This window comes from Moschus berezovskii, chromosome 24, assembly GCF_049115385.1.
Source record: "Moschus berezovskii isolate FMDL1 chromosome 24, NW_MosBer_1.0, whole genome shotgun sequence".
In the NCBI taxonomy this organism is placed as follows: Eukaryota; Metazoa; Chordata; class Mammalia; order Artiodactyla; family Moschidae; genus Moschus; species Moschus berezovskii.
In genome coordinates, this window is record NC_142483.1 from 39,723,859 (window position 1) to 39,745,523 (window position 21,665).

Below are 21,665 nucleotides of genomic sequence, written 5' to 3' on the forward strand. Positions count from 1 at the left end.
CAACAGTTCACGGGGTCCCAACAGTTGGACACGACTTAGTGACTAAACCACCACCAACAAATTGCAGGTGTGGGATCCTTTTATCTAAGAGATTCTACTTTTTTACAGCAGTTTTAGGTTTACAGAACCGCTGAACAGAAAGTCCCGCGTTCTCATGTGCCCCCTTCTCCCTACCTCGCCTGCCAGTTCCCCTCTTAATAACTTTTGTTTCCTGTGGTGTAGTTACTACAATTGATAAACTAATATACAATAATTATTAACTAAAGACGGTAGTTTACACCAGGGTTCATCCCTACCGCCGCCAACCGCTGATTTTTTTTTACCTTTGGGATTCATTTTGTTTTTTTGTTTTTGTCTTTTTAAATGTATAATAGATATTATAAGTGGCAATTTTGGAGTCATTGAGCACAGCTATCATTATCATTGTTTTTCACCCGAAGTAACAGATTCTGGCTTTTGTTTGTTTTCTCTGATCTTAGGAAAGAGAGCTCTGAAGATTAATTTCTTCCTCTTTAATGCAAATAATCACCTTAACTTGGGCTTCCTAGGTTGTGCAGTGGTAAAGAATTCACCTGCCAATGCAGGAGACTCAGGTTCTATCGCTTGGTCAGGAAGATCCCCTGGAGAAGGGAATGGCAACCCACTCTAGTATTCTTGCCTGGAGAAGCCCACGGACAGAGGAGCTTTGTGGACTACAGTCCATGGGGGTTGCAAAGAATAGGACACAACACACACACAATCACCTTCACTCACAAGAGAGGCAAATATTTAAAGTTTATTGAGTGTAATATATTCCTGCTGTAGAAAAGTTAAGGATTATCTTCCATCTTCCTCCTCCGCCCTCTTCCAGGCATTTTCTGGGGGTTTGGATACATGAAGCCAAGAGTCTGTTTCCAGGCTGCCCCTCACTCCAGTCATCCCCAGGCACTCTGGGAAATCCAGTCTGTCGTCCTGCTTGGTAAGATAAGGTGCAGTGCCTTGACATTTGCTTTGAAAGGGCCACCTCTGCCCTCCTGAATCTTCCCCAAGGGGATTCTGAAGGGTGGAGGGGACTCTGTGGCTTACAGGTCCATCTTCCTGGGACCCATCTTCTGGCCCGTGACCCTGTCTTTTATCCTCATGACCCCACCAAAAAAAAAAAAAAAAATCCCAATTCTCTAGTCTGGCTGTGAAAGAATAAGGGATTTAGCCATAAATGGCGTGTTGTTTACATGGTAAACAAAACTACTGTCAGTGGACTTTCTCTGAGGAGGTAACTGATGACCTCAGCTGTCTTTCTTAGAACTGCCTCTTCAGTTGAACCTGGGAAGAGGGAGAAAAAAAAACACACTTCTCAGAATGATTAGCATTTGCATCATACAATCCAACTTCCTCTCCTCTCTCTCTCACACACACACACCGTCCCTCTTTCCAGTCAAGAACGTTTCAAGAGGTCAGTGCCGCCCCCGTGTCTAAAACTTCAGTGTTTGCTTTGCAGGGACTTTTCCAACTTTACCTAGAAAAGAACTAACCAGAACCTTAGCACTTGTGGTCAGCCTGCTTCCGGCTGTGGCTTGAGTCGGTTTGTCTGCTCTGACAGAGGAAGTGCTTGCTGTGACGGGAACCGCACTGGCTGGATTGCAGGAGGCCTGGGGCAGACAGTGCCTAAGGACATTGGTATGTGAGATGCCAGCAGCAAGGAGGGCGAGGGAAGCACAGAGGGGCTCCCAGACCCAGGGCGACAGATGTGGCCGACAGACAGGCGGTGCAGCCACCAGCCCTCGCCCAGCCCCACCCTCCTGACCACACACACACCCGCCAAGATGAGTTCATGTATAAACATGTCTTCGCTGGAGATGACTTTCTCAAAAATTCAGTAGAAGCTGGGACACTGAGACACGTTTTTGACCTGGAATAGACGTGAAGGTGGGATGTTTGCAAACGTTCAGAGACCTTCAGAGTCTGGCTGGCTGGAGAGGTAGGGGTGCGCACTTCACAGGGGCCACTCGGTGCTGTAACCAGCTCAGCATTCGGTGTGAAAGGCTGAGCTAGATTGAAAGTCACTTCTCTCTCTGCTCCTCTGCTAAGGCTGGGATAGTCTTAGGATTTTTTCCTGTAGAGATTCAGATCTCTGTGTGGCCAGGTCGTGCTAGTGAGGAGCCTTCATGCTGCACTGGAATTTACCCTACCGCACAGGATGTAAAACCCAGTGGAAATGGAGAGCACAGTTTGGCCAGAATAGCTAATTTGAACTACTAGATACTCGTTGGTAATTTGAGATTTGACTTAACAGCCAGGATGATTATTTAAGTAAAATATTGGCTACACCGAGGATCTCAAATTTTTGGTACATTCCCATGTCAGGGCAGAAGAGCTAATGACACCCACTGGCCAGGGCACTTAGGTTCCCTTGTTTGGGATTCTACTGGGGCCCCCAACTCTGCTTCTTACTGTTAGATGTAAATGTTAGAGGAGGGCTATAAGGGAGAAACTTGAAGTTGGTCACCAGGAAGTATCTAGACCAGGAAATCCTGTCCCTCCGTTTGCACTGAAGACTCTCGTGAGATGGAGAATGAAGACTTATCACTAGGATCCAGGCACAGGGTCCAAAGTGACCTGTGGAAAGGATGACATTTCTATAAAATCATGGGGTTTTACCTTTAGATCTGATTCAATTTCATATTCTGCTCCAGGGCATATTTTGAGGCTAATGTATTTTCAGTCGTTAACCGTTGACTAAGATGGACATTCTAATGAGATGCGTTATTTCTGACTATAGCTTTATGTAGCCCTTAGACAGGGTCTTCATCCCCAGGAGTACAGGGAGCTGGTGTACAGAAGCACAGAGAAAGCAAAAGCAAACAGCATCAGAGTGCATCTCTTGACCCTTGAGGGGAGGAGCACAGATGCCAGTAGCAGCCACCTTAGGGCCAGTGGAGCCCGTTCACCGGTCCAGCAGACACTGGGCACCGAGCACGTGGAGCTGAGACTGCAGTGGGGTCCATGGAAGTGCAGAGCCATGCCCTGCAGTCACATTCCTGGCACTACCGCCCCTTGGGGATATAGGGACCTTGCCATCCTGTCTCTAGACCCTCAGCACTCAGCCCTGTGCCAGGCACAGAAATTATCAACAGTCTTTTCAGTAATCGGTTGTTGGATGGGGTCTGTGTATTTTGCATTTGTCAGAGGCCTTTCTGAAACCATTGCTTAGGAGTCATGGGATCACATCACACACCCCACGGAAGAAGGTAGGAATCCACTGTGAACAAAGTCTCTTTTCCATCTATGGTTATTTGGTCACTTGCTCTTTAGAATGAGAAGAACATGTTCTTTAAGGTACGTGCAGACTTTGCATCGATTTTCTGTATTCTTTTGAAGACCTGTTTAATGTGGATTTTGTTTGGAAAGCTGTTTTCTATTTTTGTGGAGGATTTGTTAAGCCAATGAACATATGAAAGATCTGAGAGCCAGGTTCGAGGTGAATCCTCTGGCCATTTTCAACAGTTGCACGTTCCATTGGTGACCATGCTCACCTTTGCCCCCGCGCCTCACCAGGCAGGGGCTCCAGGTCACCTTCTGCCCTTCCTCACCACCTGCTGTCCCTGCTGCCTCCCTGCCTTACCGGTCCGGCTATCCAGCCAGCATCGCGCACGTGCCCACCACAGTCTGTTGCTCTCCTCCCCAGCTCGGACCACTCTGGTTTCCGGGCTGTGCGTAACCACCTGCTGAATAGCCCTCGCACTGACCCCTCGTGTGGCCAAGTGCAAACCTTCCCCGAGACCCAGGCCTTCCAGGAAGAGGACACCAACCACTCACAGCCCCCGCAGCGACGTCCGACGTTGACCTGACTCTCGCTCCCTTGACACAGCCTAGCTGCTTTCTTCAGTTCTGCTTTTTAACAGAAACAGCCACTCTCCTTAACTAAACTGCAAGCACTCTGGCTTGGAACCCTGGCTCATACTTAGGTTGCAAAGCCATGACCACCTTAACGAGGCCCAGGAGGCAGGGACCAAGTGCAGGGGCCTCGCTGCTGGGTCAGCAACACCAAGTACGTAAAGACTTCTGAAGCAGTTGTATTTCTTAAAATGTTTTCTTCCGAGAGTGCTTATGCTTTTGAGTTGAATCCAAAGAACTAGCAAATATTTCCTTCCAGATATACTAAGCAATAGCAGCTTACAGTTTGTAAACACCAGGTCATTCTCAAACGGCTGAAGAGCGCCCTCGGGTCATTCCCTCCTGTGAAATAGAGGGATTTTCTTCTTCCCCACCCTCTACCAGTCGCCCTCTCTTTGGGGCTGGGTTCTGCCCTACCATCTTGGAACACCTTCCCGACAGGATGTCTGTGGTACCCCCATGGAGGGTGTGTCTGTGTGCTCTTCAGAGTCTGACGGTTTCAGTGGGACTTGGGGTCGTTCCTCTTTACCTTGCTTCCTCGGGAGGCAGTGTGCAGACCTGTGTAGCCATCCCTGTGGATGTCCGGCCTCGCGTGCACAGCTGGTCTGCTGCAGTTGGGCTCACGGTCCACCAGCCTGGCCCACCCATCTCTCCTCCTGCCACGGGGCTTGAGCTCTGAGATTCAGTAACCCCCAGACACCCGTCCCCTCCACGCGCCCTCTCCTGATCAGTCGGGCCATTCCTCCCTGAGAGGGACCAAGGGGGAAGGTGTGATGACAGCTCGGGGTGGTGAGTGCCATCAGTGACTGCTGGCCTTTCAGCATCGCTGCTGCGCTTAAACATTTTCAGATGTCTGCTCTCCTTCTCTTCGCTGTAGATAGAGCAGAGAACCGATTGCAGCCATGGCAACAGTCCAGAGTTCTAGGCTGGTCCTCCTCAAAACGGAATATATTTGTCAAATGCTCTTTTGCCTACTGCTCTGTGGAGGGAAGCTGATGAGAACTAGCGGAGGCTACTGTCAGGGCACATGTGAAGGGAGTGTTGGTCACGGCGTGTGGCACAGGCAGGGAGACGGTGTCATGTTCCTCCTCCCAGAGGCGTTCTGAACAATTGAGATTCACCGTGTAAGCATTAGTTACCAGGCCACCCAGGAGAGTGGATTTACCATTCCTTGCGTCCACAAGTGTTTGTCAAGGGTCTGCTGTGTTTTAGTCTCTTTCAAGTTTGTACTCAGGTGGTTCCTGGTCTCAGGATGCAGGCAGATGAGAGACTCCCCACATGTCTTAAGCAAACGCTTTAAAGTAGATGGGACACCTTGTTGCCAGTGTGGTGCCTTCTTTGTGATACTATCCACTAGTTCTTGTTTGGCTTCTATATTGCCAGATCACATTAGGTCAAGACACAGTTGTCTTGCTTTTTAATATTTAGACGTGTCTTGTGGGATTTTGTTCTTAGATTTTGAGTATGTTGATGCCTTGTATTGTGTATGACAGGTTGGCAAACTCTGGCCTGTAGAACAAAGTGGGCCCTCTGCCAGGATTTGTGAAGCTGTATTGGGAAACAGCTACCCCATTCACTTGTGTACTTGTCTATGGCTGTTTGGGGGCAACATGGTGGATTCATTGTGACAGAGTCATATGGTCCAGAAAGCCAAAGATCCTACCAGAAAATACTACCCGGAAAACTTCTGCTGACCTCTGGTGTACACAAAGCACCGGTAGCAAATTCTGCATGTGTGTGTTGGGGGGTGGGGGTGGGCTGGTCATGATTTGTGTTTGAATGTTTATCAGAATTTATCCCGAGGAGATCAGAACGGCCCAGATGAAACATGATAACCCGTGGATGTGCAAGGAGTAGGTTTTCCTCCCCTTACCTCCGGCTGATGAAGCCTCTCTGTGGTTCATTCCTACCTTTCTGTACAGCACTTATCTATAAAGCGTACTTTTTAGGAGAAGTGGGAGAAAAGCAGATGTGGGCAAAGAGAAGTGAGGTGGGAGGAAGAGTCTTGTCCATTCTGTTAACCAGCAGTGAGAAATTGTGTTTACAGGTCTGAGCAACAGGTATTAAAAGAAAGGGTGGACCTCTGACTTACTTGGAATAACGTCTTTGTCACTTCAAAATAACAAATATAAATCTTCTCCTTAATGTGTAAATGCAGAACCAATATTTTTGAAGTATTTATTATGAATTCTAAGCTGCTCTATAGTTGAGTTGAACACATTTTCATCATCACAAATTTCATGTAACCCCTAAGAGTATCCTTTTGCTCTCTTCAGAGTACATATGTGTTTTAGTCCTAAAAGTCCAGTTCTCTTCAGATACAGGAGCATTAAAGGGGATATCTGTTTCTCTTTCAAGTTTGCAATTTGATTGCAGTCACCAAGCATTGAATCTACCTGGCCTGCCTTTGGGCAATATTGATGAAGGGGCCAAAATCTCACTTAGATGAAGGGACCAGTTTTGTGCTGGTAAATGTCTGGGAAAAGAGGGGGGACTGATTTGTCGTGTTTGCCACTTTGAATCCTAACACCATGGCCATTTCAAATGGCAAGTGTGATGTTACTGAAAGCAGAGTTGAAGAGAGTTATGCAGTAGGACCCTACTACCGTGTCTCCATCATACAGACATGACAGAGGGGAAAAACCTCAAGAGCGTGGATAGAAATAAAATGTGGGAAGTGAAAGAAAGGGTGGAGATGGTGAGGGGAGGAGACTGAATGGGCCTTTCTTGCACAGGCCAGCCATTTCAGGCGTGGAGGAGCAGGAGGCAAGAGGCGAGGGGTGGTGTTTGTAAGTTCACAAAGCGGGCAGCTGAACCCACTCTCCGTTTGCAGCCTCTTGACAGTTGTCTGCCAAGCACACCCCATACAGGCAGCTGGCAAATCCCACAGCACTCGGGATCTTAAAATCCACTCACTTCTAGAGTGTTTGTTTGCAGATGGTTTTGGAGTTTAAGTTGGGGAAGATGTAAAGAATCCCTCAGGATGGATGGTGGTGATGGTCGCACAGCAGAGTGAATGCTCTTAATGCCCCTTGAACTGTACACCTCGAAGTGATTAAAACAGCAAGTTGTATTGTGTATATGGGACCACAGTTTGAAGACTCAGATCTCATTAGCTCTGTAATTTGCAGAGATCACAGATGGAACGGCAGTGTTAGTGTTCGGAGTTGAGGAACTTTGGAAACCCGCTTTGACCCCTGTGTAATTTTACAGTGATTTCTTCTAGGAATTAAGAGAGTTTACGTCTACTCAATTCCAAAGATACATACTGAATGTTGTTGTTGTTTTTAATACACAGTGCAGTGCATTAGTTCTGCAGCAGGCGGAAACAGCCTGAAGAACAATGCTGCCAAGACAGGACGGCATGGTCAGAGCGCCTCTGTGGTTTCTGCTGGTGGAAGTGACGCCCTCTTTTTCCATCTGGGTTCTAGGAAAGAAACCTAGACTGGTTCCCGAGGATGAGAGCCATGTCCCTGGTCAGCAGCGATTCGGAGGGAGAACAGAATGAGCTGAGGAACCTGCAGGAGAAGCTGGAGTCCACCATGAAGCTTGTCACCAACCTCTCTGGACAGCTGTCAGAATTAAAGGACCAGGTAAAGAAAAGAGCCCTCCTTGCCTATACACACATACACACACCACTACGATACACACCAAATTTGGTGAGGGAACAAAAAACGAAACAGTAGTGCTCCTGTTCATTGCTGAAGTTTATCATCTGGATAAAAAAGCAAATGGGTGGTAAGCCCATTCAGTCCATCAGGTGCCCCTCCGTTCCCCCTCACTGCCTCTTTGACAGGATAAGCCTCTGACACTACTTTCAGTGCTGCTCAGGACGAGGCTTTAATGTGAAAAACAAAACCAGAAAATGAGAAAATGCAAACTACTTCAGTGAAGCGCTGTCCAGGAAAACTGTGTGTAAAACTGTCCTGTCGTCTTCACTGACAGAAGATGACAAGCTGTTTCTGGCTTTTCTTTTCAGCCCTCAGAACTATCAGCTCCTCTCCCCAGGTACTTCCATTCAACATCCAGGGGATAAACCCTAGTCCAGGCAGTGAGGCAGGTGCTGGGGGTGGGACAGGGAGCACAACAGGGAGCACTCCGAATGCACCGCCGCCCTCACCGAGCTTAGCCGTCCACACAGGTGCTGCTGCAGCCTGCCGCCTGTCCCTAACATAAGCTGAGGGAAGGGGGCATTCTTTCTGCCCTCGCCTGGCCCCCTTAAAACAAGCACTCACAGTCACCAGGTGCTGACCTCCGTGCTGGGAGAACCTGCGCTCAGCCTCATTGATTGGGATCATGCTGCACACCGCGCTGAAAGCTTTTTAATCAGTTCCATACATGAGATTATACATTTTACACAGCAGCAGTTACCAGGCCAGGCTGGCCCGGAGGGAAGTGGTAAGGTAGACCCTCAGCTGCCTGATTACTCTGGGGAACATAGTACCTAGTGAGGACTCCCCTAGAGTAAACTCCTTGGAGGTGGTTTCCAGGTCACTTTAAGCGGTCCTACTTTGCATAATTATTCCAAACCGAGCCCCAAGATACTATCTGGCCTCAAATTCATTTCTTTCATTTGTATTAAGGTGCAAATATAAAGACGAATGAGAGGAGAAAGCCTTATTTATGAAGGCTGTCTATGGTGCCGAACTGGGTAGCCCCCTCAAATGAGTAATAAGCTGCATAAGTAAAACTTATAGAACTACAACTAGTTTCCTTTGCTTATTGTTTTATTGAGTCTTTCACCCTGCTGTGAAACACTTGACAAATGGTCCCCAGAACTACACTGATGCACGAGTCTGTCTGCTACACTGCTTGTGTTACCCCCCAGAAGGAGGCGAGCTCTTTAACGCATGGAGCGATGCTTGAGCTCCCTTCCTCTCCCTTAGAGCTGTGGCTGTAAGAATCGCCATTAAATCAGGTACTTTAAATTAGATGCCAAAAAATCATAAGAGAAATTGATTTAAAACAGACCTAAATAAAGGAAGCAATTAGCTTTCTATACAGTACCATGTGTAAACATGTCTGAAGCTATTATTGGGTACTCTGTGGTAGTAAATGCCATGCAAGTAGGCCCGGCCTGTCCTCTCAACACTGAGAATCTGGGGTGTTGAATTGCTCCCTGAGGGTGGTTCTGAAGCTGTTTCAACGATGCACACTTCGCAACGCAGTGAGCTTGGCCTAAGGAGTGAGTGGAGCTGAGGCATTCACCCAGAAACATAGGTGTACGAGATACCCAAAACCGCAGAGGGCATCAGACCCAATTCCATCCTTTTGTTTGTTGAGGATACTAAGATAGACAGCAGGCTGTTGGGAAATTCACCCAGCTTTGCTGGAAACAGTAGGCGGGAGCTCCTGGTCTTGCAGGCTAGGCTTGCGTTTCCCTTGTTTTGTTTCCTCACTGTACCCTGTTTGCCTTTCATGGTTGACTGTTTCAATTCTTACTCATTTTTTTAAGAGAGTTTCAGAAGTCACATCATATATCAATACTTAAACATTAAGAAGGATACATTCATTGCCATGTTACATAACTGATCATAGAGTTGGCATCAGGATTGTTTCTATGAAGCCAGAATTTTGGCTTGAACAAACTATGTAAAACTATGATTACATATGAACTAAGGTTCATTAAGTGACATCAAAACCAGTGTGGTTTAAACTGCTTGGTTTCAGCTCTTTTTACGTTTTTTTTTATAAAGTGAGCCGTTGGAACCACCCTTCAGAAAACCTTACCCTTATGAATGAATTTGAAATTGAACCACTTTTTCCTAGAAGATGTTATAGTCTAAAAAGAAATAGGAGGAAACCAGTAACTTATTCTAAAGTACCTTTACCAGGATTGATCTGCTTAGGTTTTAAGGTGTCCAGAATTACAGGAAAAACAGTGTTGCTGCTTTTACTGAGGGAAACTTGGTTTCTTTTGACTTTGTAGCAAAGCTTTGAAGCATTTTTTGGAGAATCAATTTGTTGAAAAGATTCACATTTTGTTAATTTGGTGTGTAACAATCCTAAAGATTTCTTAACCTTTTCTGCATAAAAAGTCATGCAGATAGGCAGAGAACTGCTGGTTCTTAAATGGCAATTGTGAGAATTCTTGCTCTCCAAAGGGAAAAAAAGTTTTGAATTAAAAAATAAAAAGCCCACAAATGATTAATGAACGAGAAACTCTGTGATAAGATATTTTTTAAACCAGCTATGAAAGAATACCATTCAGTAGTAACAGTGCTGGAAAATACAAAAATTGCTTCATCACTTAGATATTTTTTCAGATCTTCTGGTCCAAAAAAGCAGTATAATGGAGCAAAGATAGTTGAATGTCTTTGGCTTTAATCTTTATTGTTATTGACCTCTCCGATGGTGGTTTTCTTCAAATACCAGTTTGAGAAGAAAAAATTCTTATCAAGGATACTAGTAAAAACCTGGTTAGTGGCTTTTCTATTACTGCCAAGAACAGTTAACTAAAATTGCTATTCTAAGTGTTAGTTCCTGATGCTGCTCATCTTCAAGTTTCCCCTCCCAAGAGATTCTGAATACAAATGTGATTCTAAAATGTTATGGAAAAACCCAAAAGAACTTCCTGGCCAATCCAGTAGTTGTTAGGAATACTAGTAGTGCTTGAAATTCTTATATTAACGTGGTATATTGTTTGGTGTTTTTCATGTAAGATTGGAAAATGGGATATTAAACCTTACCTGAAGGTCTGTGTTCCTTAGCCTGTGTTGGGATCACGGAAGAGGCCGTAGGTAACACCTGCCCTCTAGGATACCGTGATCTATCCAGAAAGAAGCAGACCTCTAACAACAGGATACAGCAGGAAAAGTACTAGGGCCCACCCACCAGAATGAAGTCCGTCTTAGGGGGCACGTGGGGCCTGGGGTGTCGGAGGAGTTGAGCTCCTACAGCTTGACAAGGAGGTAACTTCAGAGCTAACATAAGGAGACGCAGCAGGGGGGCAGCCCTGGAGGGGAGTCAGCATGAGCAAAGGCATGAAAGTGCGTGGCGTACTCCAGCAAAGGCACTGTGCGCCGGGCCCTTTGACTTGTTCTTTTTTTTTTTTAATTTTTATTGGAGGCTAATTATTTTGCAATATTATATTGGTTGGTTTTGCCATACATTGACATGAATCCACCCGGGTGTACATGAGTTCCCCCTCCCAAACCCCCCTCCCACCTCCCTCCTCCCCTTATCCTCCCTCTGGGTCATCCCCGCATACCAGCCCCCAGCATCCTGTAACATGCATCGACCCTGAACTGGCGATTTGTTTCACATATGATAATATACATGTTTCAATGCCATTCTCCCAAACCACTGACTTGTTCTTCTAGCCACCATTTACTAAGCACCTGTGGTGTGCAGCCCTAGGGACTGGGGTTACAAAGGTGAGCTGAGCCTATTCTTCTTCAAGGAACTAAGAGTCTGGAGTGGGAGACAAATAATAGGTAAACAGATTAGAATTCAACATGGTAAGTATGTAACAGAAATTTGAAAGTTTGCTCTGGGAGTAAAGAAAAAGGCAGCACTTCATTCTGCCTGACCTGAGGGAGAGGATCTGAGTCACTGCCATGGAAACCTCTCAGAGATGGTCGTGCAGGAGCGTGAGACACCGTCTATCAGGGGAACTCTAGAGGACCACTACACTGGGGACCCAGAATGTGACTATCTGTACGTTTACAGTGAGTCAGTATACCTGCCCTTGAGAGAGGCGTCAGCTGTACTTTTCAGTATTTTAGGCTCGTCCTTAGGAGCATGGTTGATTTTATAGGACCGTAAGGATCAGTTAGATCAAAGCTAGTGTAGGTGGTGGAATTCCAGTTGAGCTATTGCAAATCCTAAAAGATGATGCTGTGAAAGAAAGTGCTGCACTCAATATGCCAGCAAATTTGGAAAACTCAGCTGTGGCCACAGGACTGGGAAAGGTCAGTCTTCATTCCAATCCCAAAGAAAGGCAATGCCAAAGAATGCTCAGACTACCACACAATGGCACTCGTCTCACACGCTAGTAAAGTCATGCTCAAAATTCTCCAAGCCAGGCTTCAGCAATATGTGAACTGTGAACTTCCAGATGTTCAAGCTGGTTTTAGAATAGGCAGAGGAACCGGAGATCAAATTGCCAACATATGCTGGATCATTGAAAAAGCAAGAGAGTTCCAGAAAAACATCTATTTCTGCTTCATTGACTATGCCAAAGCTTTTGACTGTGTGAACCACAACAAACTGTGGACAATTCAGAGAGAAGGGAATACCTGACCCCCTGACCTGCCTCCTGAGAAACCTGTATGCAGGTCAGGAAGCAACAGATAGAACTGGACATGGAACAACAGACTGGTTCCAAATAGGGAAAGGAGTACGTCAACGCTGTATATTGTCACCCTGCTTATTTAACTTATATGCAGAGTACATCATGAGCAACGCTGGGCTGGAAGAAGCACAAGCTGGAATCAAGACTGCGGGGAGAAATATCAATAACCTCAGACATGCAGATGACACCACCCTTATGGCAGAAAGTGAAGAGGAACTAAAAAGCCTCTTGATGAAAGTGAAAGAGGAGAGTAAAAAAGTTGGAATATGATAATAATATGTATATTATCATAAGTGACCAGTCCAGGTTCGACGCATAAATTTTCCTCTGTTCATTTCTTTGCATTTGTGCTTTTTTAATAAAAATACTTTTAACTGTAAAGAAAAAAAAATTATAAAAAAAAAAAAAGTTGGATTAAAGCTCAACATTCAGAAAACTAAAACCGTGGCATCTGGTCCCATCACTTCATGGCAAATAGATGGGGAAACAATGGAAACAATGACAGACTTTATGTTTGGGGCTCCAAAATCACTGTGGATGCTGACTGCAGCCATGAAATTAAAAGATGCTTACTCCTTGGAAGGAACGTTATGACCAGCCTACATAGCATATTAAAAAGCAGAGACATTACTTTGCCAACCAAGGTCCTTCTAGTCAAGGCTATGGCTTTTCCAGTGGTCATGTATGGATGTGAGAGTTGGACTGTGAAGAAAGCTGAGTGCCGAAGAATTTATGCTTTTGAACTGTGGTGTTGGAGAAGACTCTTGAGAGTCCCTTGGACTGCAAGGAGATCCAACCAGTCCATTCTAAAGGAGATCAGTCCTGGGTGTTCATTGGAAGGACTGATGTTGATTGATGTTGACGCTGAAACTCCAATACTTTGGCCACCTGATGCAAAGAGCTGACTCATTTGAAAAGGCCCTGATGCTGAGAAAGATTGAGGGCGGGAGGAGAAGGGGACAACAGAGGATGAGACGGTTGGATGGCATCACTGACTCAATAGACATGAGTTTGGGTAGACTCCGGGAGCTGGTGATGGACAGGGAGGGCTGGTGTGCTGCGGTCCATGGGGTCATAAAGAGTCAGACAAAACTGAGCGACTGAACTGAACTGAACTGAAAGATCAGTTGTGATGACTGGAGTTTCCAGGCTGCTTAGAATCGGAGTAGCCACGGCCTTACTGTGACAGGAAGGCAGGCTGCAGCTTCCGTGTGCTGTGGATGAACTTTTCCTGCAGTGCAAGCCCTTAATCGTTTACACTGGTACAGCAGATTTTGCCCATTTGCAGTTGACACTATTTTCATGAAAAATCTTTTAGACATTTGGTTGCTTCTGACCTGTAAAGCTACCATATCATTTGCTTTCTGTTTAGACTGAGTCAAAAAGAAGGCATACAGAAATTGAAGCTAGTCTCTATATAGTTTATGAAGAAGAACATTGCTTCAAATGTTCATCCTTAGCAAAATGTGGATTTTGGTGGTTTTTCAATGTATCTACTACAAATGGGACTTTTGCACTAATCAAAATAGATTTTTCAGTATTAAAATGGTGAGTTGTTTACCTTTGATCTCAATCTGATGGATATTTTTATCTAGTCAATTTTGTTTCAAATGTCCAGAGAGAATGTGCTAAGGGCAGACTTTGTTTTGATATGGGTAATCACCGACTCGATGGACATGAGTTTGAGTGAACTCCGGTATTTGGTGATGGACAGGGAGGCCTGGCGTACTGTGATTCATTCATTCACAAAGAGTCGGACACGACTGAACGACTGAACTGAACTGAACAGATAATAACGATGCCTTAAATAAGATATACATAGTGTATGTGAATCTATGTAGACAGACAGGTAGGTAGGTTGAATTGAGCTAATAAATAAGGCCAGGAATTATGTGAGAATGTGTACCAAGGGACCAGGGAAACTTACCTGGTCAGCAGTGTGGAACTTGGTTTCTTACAGGCCAAATTTAGTCCCAGGGTGGGGTCTGTTTCACTGACTATCTCAGATATAGGCCAAGATCAACAGGAGAGTTACATTTTCATATACTTGAATACTTTGGAAAAAAAAAAAAGATATCCAAGTATATGAACTACTTGGTTTTCTTTCATTACTGTTCCCATATAATTATCACTGGATGAGGACCGTGTCCAAAGGGCCAGATACTTAAGCAGCTGCCCCTGGTACTTTAATACTGATTACTCACTTAGATGACAGCCATTCTGTCTACAAGGCCATGGTTGATCAAAACAGAATTCAGGCAGTCAGATTTGTGTGCCGACCATGTGCTCAACTGCAGAGAATCATTCCTGAGATCTCATTTTGAGAAAATGTACCCAAAGTACTTTTTAAATCTTCAAGTAAATGAAAATGTAACTTTTATAAGGATCTTGGCCTATTTCTGAGACAGAGAAATCTCTTCTCGAGCAGCAGTGTGGTCCTGGATCCACACACAGAGTGAACACTACCTTGGAACCTGTTAGCAATGCAGATTCACCGACCTTACCCTGAGCCTCCTCAATGGAAACTCTGTGGGCCCTTTGATCTGTGTTGTAACAAGCCTTCAGGGTGCTTCTGGCACATGCCAAAGTTTAAGAACTATTATTCTAGGGAAATAGGAAACAAGTATGTGCTGAAAGTGAAAGTATTAGTCGCTCCGTCATGTCTGACTCTCTGCCACCCCCTGGACTGTAGCCCGTCAGGCTCCTCTGCCCATGGAATTCTCCAGGCAAGAGTACTGGAGTGGGTTGCCATTTCCTTCTCTGGGGGATCTTTCCGACCCAGGGATGGAACCTCGGTCTCCTGCATTGCAGACCGTCTGAATTCTTTACCGTCTGAACCACCAAGGAAGAAGCCCCAGGGAAGTATGTGCTAGGTTCTTGAAATTTCCAGGCACAACCTCTGCTTGAACAAAGGTTTTGGCCACTCACCTCAGTAGGGAGCTTCAAGGTCAGGGACTGAAGGACGGTGATGCAATCGTTATTTTAGGAAGACAAACCTGGAGAATCAGAGTCGGACTACCACTGAGTTATCGGGTGCTACCTGTAGAAGAGAGAGGGAAGATGTGCCCTTGGTTGGCTCATTTGCTATAACGAACACAGTTTTAGAAGCTTTTGAGAGAATGACTGAATAGCCAATAGATTGAAAAGTCACAGGAAGCTGATTGGACACACAGGCATGAGGCTTCACTACATACAGAGAAGATCACCTCAAATGTAAGTAGAAATTTACAGAAAAAATTCAGGAAACACTTCAGTGGCCAACTTCAACCATGGAAAAATCTCAGCATCTTTAAATGGAAGCTTTGAGTACCCATCAGGATGAGTTGAGCCCACCAAGATTCTTAAATCATTAACAATGTGGAGATTATTAAATTGAGTGGGTTCTGTTGGAATCCTTCTCAAGGCTACCTGCCCAGGGACTAGTTTGGAGGTGAAAGTCTGGGCTGAGTATGTGAAGTATCAGGCAGTGAGATGACTTACTGCATCACCATGTAGTTGTCAATTTCTTTCATGAGTCACAGGAGACTCTCCTGCAGCTGAGTCTGTGAAGTATAGTAGAGGATCATGACACCTCCTTTAAAGATTTGTCACTCGTCTAAGGAAACTTTCGAGGCTAGCAGAATACCCCTAATTCAACTCTGCTTAAGAGGCTTTGTAAAAAGTTACCTTTTGGAAATACTCCTTGTAACTCTTCTCTCCTAAAATACAACTGAAGGCATTTCATAGGAGTCTCAACATAGTATTTTGATATGAAAGGGAAACTGCTGTTTCAAATAAGGCAAAATAACTACTTTAAAATTGAACTGAGGTAACTTACTCTCATTTTACTTCCTCTTGGGGTATTTTGTACCAAAAATTAGTCCAGGTGAAAACTGAGATTTAAGCATTTACAATGTGACAGACACTATTAGAAATTTTACATACATCCTCTGTTTGAGGTCAGAATTATTACCCTCATTATATGAATGAAGAAACAGACTTTGAAAAGTTACAACAACATAAAACCTTATGGAAATAGGTCTGTCTGATTCCAGTGCCCACATTCTTTATATTAATACTACTAAAACCTAATTCCTCTTTGATTTTAAGAAGCCAAAAATCTAGAAGCAGGATCTAAGACCACTTATAGATAACAATTTTATCTGATATTTCATATAGCTTTTTTACCTTAATTGACCTGAATGCCCAGCATCAAATCCAGAGTTGGGATAACTGGGTTAAGAAAAATGTAAATACAAGGAGTTAATTATGCCCTGAAATAGGCAGAACTGAGATAGGCATACCTGTCAATATGAGAACTGGTTTAGTTCAGCAGCCAAATAAAAGGTCCCAACTTGTTTGCAGTTTTGAAAACATGGTTTCATTTGAGCAGCCTTAAGAAAATGATCTTTCCTGACCTTAGTGTGTGTAGGAGGTGAGGACTGGTCACTGAGTGCCAGGCCATGATTTATGTTATTCAGTCACCCTGGACCTGAGGTGTTAAGGACATTCTCATCTTCCTAGAAACGCTGTGTGATTTTTTTTATTTCTCTCAAAACTATCCAAGAACAACTGGAGAATAACTGAGACACCCTGAAGACAATGGATTCAATCTCTCTCAAACTTAGAGTTCTATAACACATTAGACAGTTTCTTGAGCATTTAGTGTCACAACTCTCGTACAAAGCTATTATTTGGATGTAGATTTGGGAAACAAGAATCTTGTGCTTTAATTGCTTTTTGTTCCTTTATGAAACAAGTAGCAAGCAGAGTTTCTGAATGTCACACTGCATGACTAGGGCACAGAATTCCCCATTCTGCCCAGGTAGATGTCCTTTTTGAAGTTGTGTGTTTGATATACTAATGGTATGCTATTTGTAGAAAGTGGGTTTCAGTATAAACCATAACCACAGAGGTAAGTCTATGGTTGAGAATACGATTTGACGTACAGGAAGTGTCTGGGTCTAATGATGAAACTTTTTAACTTTCCAGATGACAGAACAAAGGAAGCAGAAACAAAGAATTGGTCTTCTAGGACATCCTCCTCACATGAATGTCAACCCACAGCAACCAGCATAAGCAAATGAACTAAAGGCATCGTATTTACCTTTTTAAATTATTTTTAGTGTGGGTCTGGCTAATTAGTTCTGATTCACCCACAGAGGTTACATTTATGCTTAGTATATTTGTAAATACTCAGTTTTATACTGTATGTATATGATTGCTACTCTCCAGGTTTGGATATATGTATTGTAATTAGAATTGTTGGCAGAAATTTCATTTGTGCCAAAAAAGTATTTAAAATGCCTTTTTGGGAAGGACTAAAGAAAGCACCTGACTTGCACTTGAACCACATTATAGATTTAAAAGTATATGACATGTATTTTGTATTTAAATCTAGAATAACCAGTATTTATGTTTTTTATAAAACTGTGCAATACCAATTATGCAATCACCATAAATTTGTAACTCCTGTGTATCCTAAGGGGAGTGCACATCTTTGAAGCTGGTGTGTTAATAGTATGTAACAAATGGTTAAATGATGCTGCTGCCAAAATCATATTACTGGTGAGTTTCAGGCCCCCAGGCGTTTTGTACCATATAATTATCCTGCGGTGATAGTACCTCGCATTGCTAGCGGCACCAGTGCCTCTGTCTCCTACCGACGGTGCTCCGAGCCTCGGAACTGTCAGGTCAGCATTCATTTTAAGAAAAGCAACGTTAGTTTCAAAGATACTTTTAGGCTTCTGAATTGATCATTTAAACTATGTCTTTTAAGTAAGAGTGCTAAATTAGAGGCTCAGACTTTAGTTTGCCAAGTTAATGAATTTTTTAAAGGGAAATTTCTAAGCCACGTTTGGGGTAAATGCATACTGCTAGCCCATCAATGTCATCTCCAAGGTGAATTTTGGTGTCACTTTATAAAGAAATGAATAATTGATGGTCTCTAGATGATCTAGTCCAAACAGAGTTGATTTTTTTCTTCATCGGAACCAACCTGCTACAGTAGCTAAGAAGTATTAAACTATAGCCATCCAGATAGAGATGAAATATGATATATCCCATTAGAACTCATAGTTTGAACACTGACATGTTATTCTTGTGAATGAGCCACATTTGAGTTTTTTTTCTTTGTCACATGATTTCTTTGCTTGATGGATGAAAAGTATGAGAGGAATCTTTTATATCTGTTGCCTAGTTTTGTACATGGATCTCATTTTACAAGAGACTCTACCAAAAAAAGTTTAAAAATGTATTGAAAGCAGAGTTCTGAAATGAGTAAAGTTTGTAAATGCATATATAAAAATATTTAATAAATGATGCAGAATAAAATACTGTGACCGAGTGATGGCTTTCATTTAGACGTTTCTTTACATCATCAGAGCTATTCCAACTATATATTTTCTTTAGGACCAACTTAAAAGTGTAAATGGTTTACTTACCAGGTTGATTCTGAAAGTGCTTACCTGAGGAATGAGAACTCTGAGAGTTCCAGAACAAATACAGGGGAGGGGGAGGGTTTAGTCCAGTGGCCACTGGTTCTTCTTGATGGATGACTGCCAAGCAGACTGTCACGGGTAACGTATGCACACGTGGTCGAGTCCAGAATGCCGGTTCAGGCTCCCGCTTTTGCACTTTCCCTGGGGGACCTGAAACTTGTCATCTGCAATGCAAAGAAGCACCGAGCAGCGAAGTCAGCTTTCCTTCAATGGTTAGAGGCCTTCATGACAGCTGGAAATGTTTGACAAATCTAACTCTTCTATCCAAAGGCAGAGAAAGCTGTCCCCTCCTTAGAGCACTGCCTGCCCTGGTTGCTCTTGTAATGTTGATTTTCTCTGTGCTTTGCTAAATAAAAATAATTACCATCCAATGTCAGAAACTAGGTTGGGATTAAACTCCACTTAAATGACTACCTTCAAAACCAATGCTTCTACGTTATAAATTCGGTAACTTAAAAAAACAAGTGGATCGTTTTCCAGTCAATACTGCATATCTCCATAGAATTTTTCCATAATAAAACCAATCCAAGATAGATACGTACTTGTATCTGTGAACAAACTACCAGCACTCCATGCCAAACCCCGCCACGTGAACCCCAGCCCACGAAGGCTTGCTCCCCTTGGCTCTCCCTTTGATCTCCTGAGCTGCCCAGCCCGGCGGCGAGGCAGTGTGTGTGGTTTGCCTCCCAGTCCCTGCCCCGTCTCACTCACTGCCAAGTTCTGCTTTGACATGTTCAGGTGGCGGCTTTTACAGGTTTGTCACGTTTCATTTGATTCCTGTCACTTAAGATACAGATCTTCATTTGGCTCGCCAGCTTCAGCAGAAAATAAACGGAATTCTTCTCCACCCCACATGCAATAGATTCTACCAGTGGAGTCTGGGTGTGAATACAAAGCTAGTACAACCGAAACAAAATTTGAAGTTATAGCTCCCGTGGCCTTTGATGTATAATTGTGATTTCACCTTTCTCCAGACATCGCTTTTTCAACACTTCTATTTCTAGGTCCAAGTTGCCTTTAAAGTTACTCAGTAGCATGGAAACTTACATTGCCATATGTAAAATAGCCAGTGGGAATTTGCTGTATGACTCAGGGAAATCAAAGAGGGGGGCTCTGTATCAACCTAGAGGGGTGGGATGGGGAGGGAGATGGGAGGGAGTTTCAAAAGGGAGGGGATATATGTGTTCCTCTGGCTGATTCATGTTGAGGTTTGACAGAAAACAGCAAAAGTCTGTGAAGCAATTATCCTTCAATTAAAAAAAAGTTACTCAGGTGAAGAATCAGTGCTTTGGGGCTAACAAATATAGCACAGCGCTCACAAGCAGGACACTCTTTTTTGCTCTGATGATTTAATTTTAAAAGTTTGCTGTAGCACCAACTAAGATTTCAAGATTTTGCCAATTTCCTTAACTAAACCATTTGTTATGTCAAAGGGTCTGAGAAACTCCATTCCACTTTTCTACTGTTTATATTATCTTTCCCATTTCTACTTATGTCCCTAAAATTCTGTGGTGATAACTCCTGTTTCTTCCTACAAATAAAGCTTCCGTTCTTCTGAGTCCTAAAGCTTTACTTGATATTCCACCCTGCACAACTGTTCTTAGAACTGTGTGCCTCTACTCCTCACACACACATACAAAATATAGCTCTTTATTTTGTTTTTAAAAAAGATGATTCAACTTACCTGTTTTTTTCTTCAGTTGGTTTCATTTGGTTCTACTTTCTGAAAATGAGTTGCTTGATTTTGCGCTTGTAAAAACTGCTCTTTCACCCTGTTTAAACATTTCCTAACGTAAATTATAAAGCAAGCAAACTTTATTTGTGGGAGCTAACCAGCAACACTGTCTGCGGTAGCAACCTAAGCACAGTGTTCAGTTCAGTCGCTCAGTCATATCCGACTCTTTGCGACCCCATGAATCACAGCACACCAGGCCTCCCTGTTCATCACCAACTCCCGGAGTTCACTCAAACTCATGTCCATCGAGTCAGTGATGCCATCCAGCCATCTCATCCTCTGTCGTCCCCTTCTCCCGCCCCCAATCCCTCCCAGCATCAGAGTCTTTTCCAGTGAGTCAACTCGTCGCATGAGGTGGCCAAAGTATTGGAGTTTCAGCTTGAGCATCAGTCCTTCCAATGAACACCCAGGACTGATCTCCTTTAGAATGGACTGGTTGGATCTCCGTGCAGTCCAAGGGACTCTCAAGAGTTCAAAAGCATCAATTCTTCGGCGATCAGCCTTCTTCACAGTCCAACTCTCATATCCATACATGACCACTGGAAAAACCATAGCCAGATGGACCTTTGTTGACAAAGTAATGTATCTGCTTTTTAATATACTATGTAGGTTGGTCATAACTTTCCTTCCAAGGAGTAAGCGTCTTTTAATTTCACGGCTGCAATCAGCATCCGCAGTGATTTTGGAGCCCAAAAAAATTAAGTCTGACACTGTTTCCACTGTTCCCCCATCTATTTCCCACGAAGTGATGGGACCAGATGCCATGATCTTTGTTTTCTGAATGTTGAGCTTCAAGCCAACCTTTTCACTCTCCTCTTTCACTTTCATCAAGAGGCTTTTGAGTTCCTCTTCACTTTCTGCCATAAGGGTGGTGTCATCTGCATATCTGAGGTTATTGATATTTCTCCCAGCAATCTTGATTCCAGCTTGTGCTTCTACCAGCCTAGCATTCCTCATGATGTACTCTGCATATAAGTTAAATAAGCAGGGTGACAATATACAACCTTGACGTACTCCTTTTTATGTGCTAATGGGAAATGACCAAGTTCTTCACAGTAAACTAAGGAATTATCACATTAAAATCTTAGTTACTGATTTCTGTATCATCCTCCCATGGTTGACTTGGATAATGTGCTAATGAGAGACAGCCTGAAAGTTTCTGCTAGTTGTTTTAAGGCTAATCGCGAGAGCTTTCTGGGCTACACAGATGGAAATTTAATCTTTTAAGACTATTAATTACGAAAAGAGACTAAGTATGTACTTACACAAGTAGAGTTGGGTT

General features: G+C 43.7%; 1 protein-coding gene and 1 long non-coding RNA gene across 4 annotated transcripts in view; one reads left to right on the forward strand and one right to left on the reverse strand.

Annotated features, from left to right (window-relative positions):
- ITPR1 (inositol 1,4,5-trisphosphate receptor type 1) overlaps positions 1-18,483 on the forward strand; it is a 360,426-nt gene extending 341,943 nt beyond the window's left edge. The window contains exons 57-58 of the mRNA XM_055414365.2: positions 7,305-7,466; positions 17,141-18,483. Coding sequence (XP_055270340.1) covers positions 7,305-7,466; positions 17,141-17,227 — 249 coding nt within the window. The 3' untranslated portion in view covers positions 17,228-18,483. The remainder of the gene's footprint in view (positions 1-7,304; positions 7,467-17,140) is intronic.
- LOC129548040 (uncharacterized) overlaps positions 515-21,665 on the reverse strand; it is a 147,360-nt gene continuing 126,209 nt past the window's right edge. Inside the window, exons 4-8 of one of the 3 annotated variants that reach the window (XR_016036169.1) lie at positions 18,616-18,812; positions 15,098-15,209; positions 2,486-10,828; positions 1,795-1,888; positions 515-1,644 (exon numbers count right to left, since the gene is read on the reverse strand). This is a non-coding gene — a long non-coding RNA (uncharacterized LOC129548040). Of the gene's footprint in view, positions 10,829-15,097; positions 15,210-18,615; positions 18,813-21,665 lie in introns of all 3 variants that reach the window. The other 2 variants (XR_016036170.1, XR_016036168.1) reach the window with 2 other exon arrangements.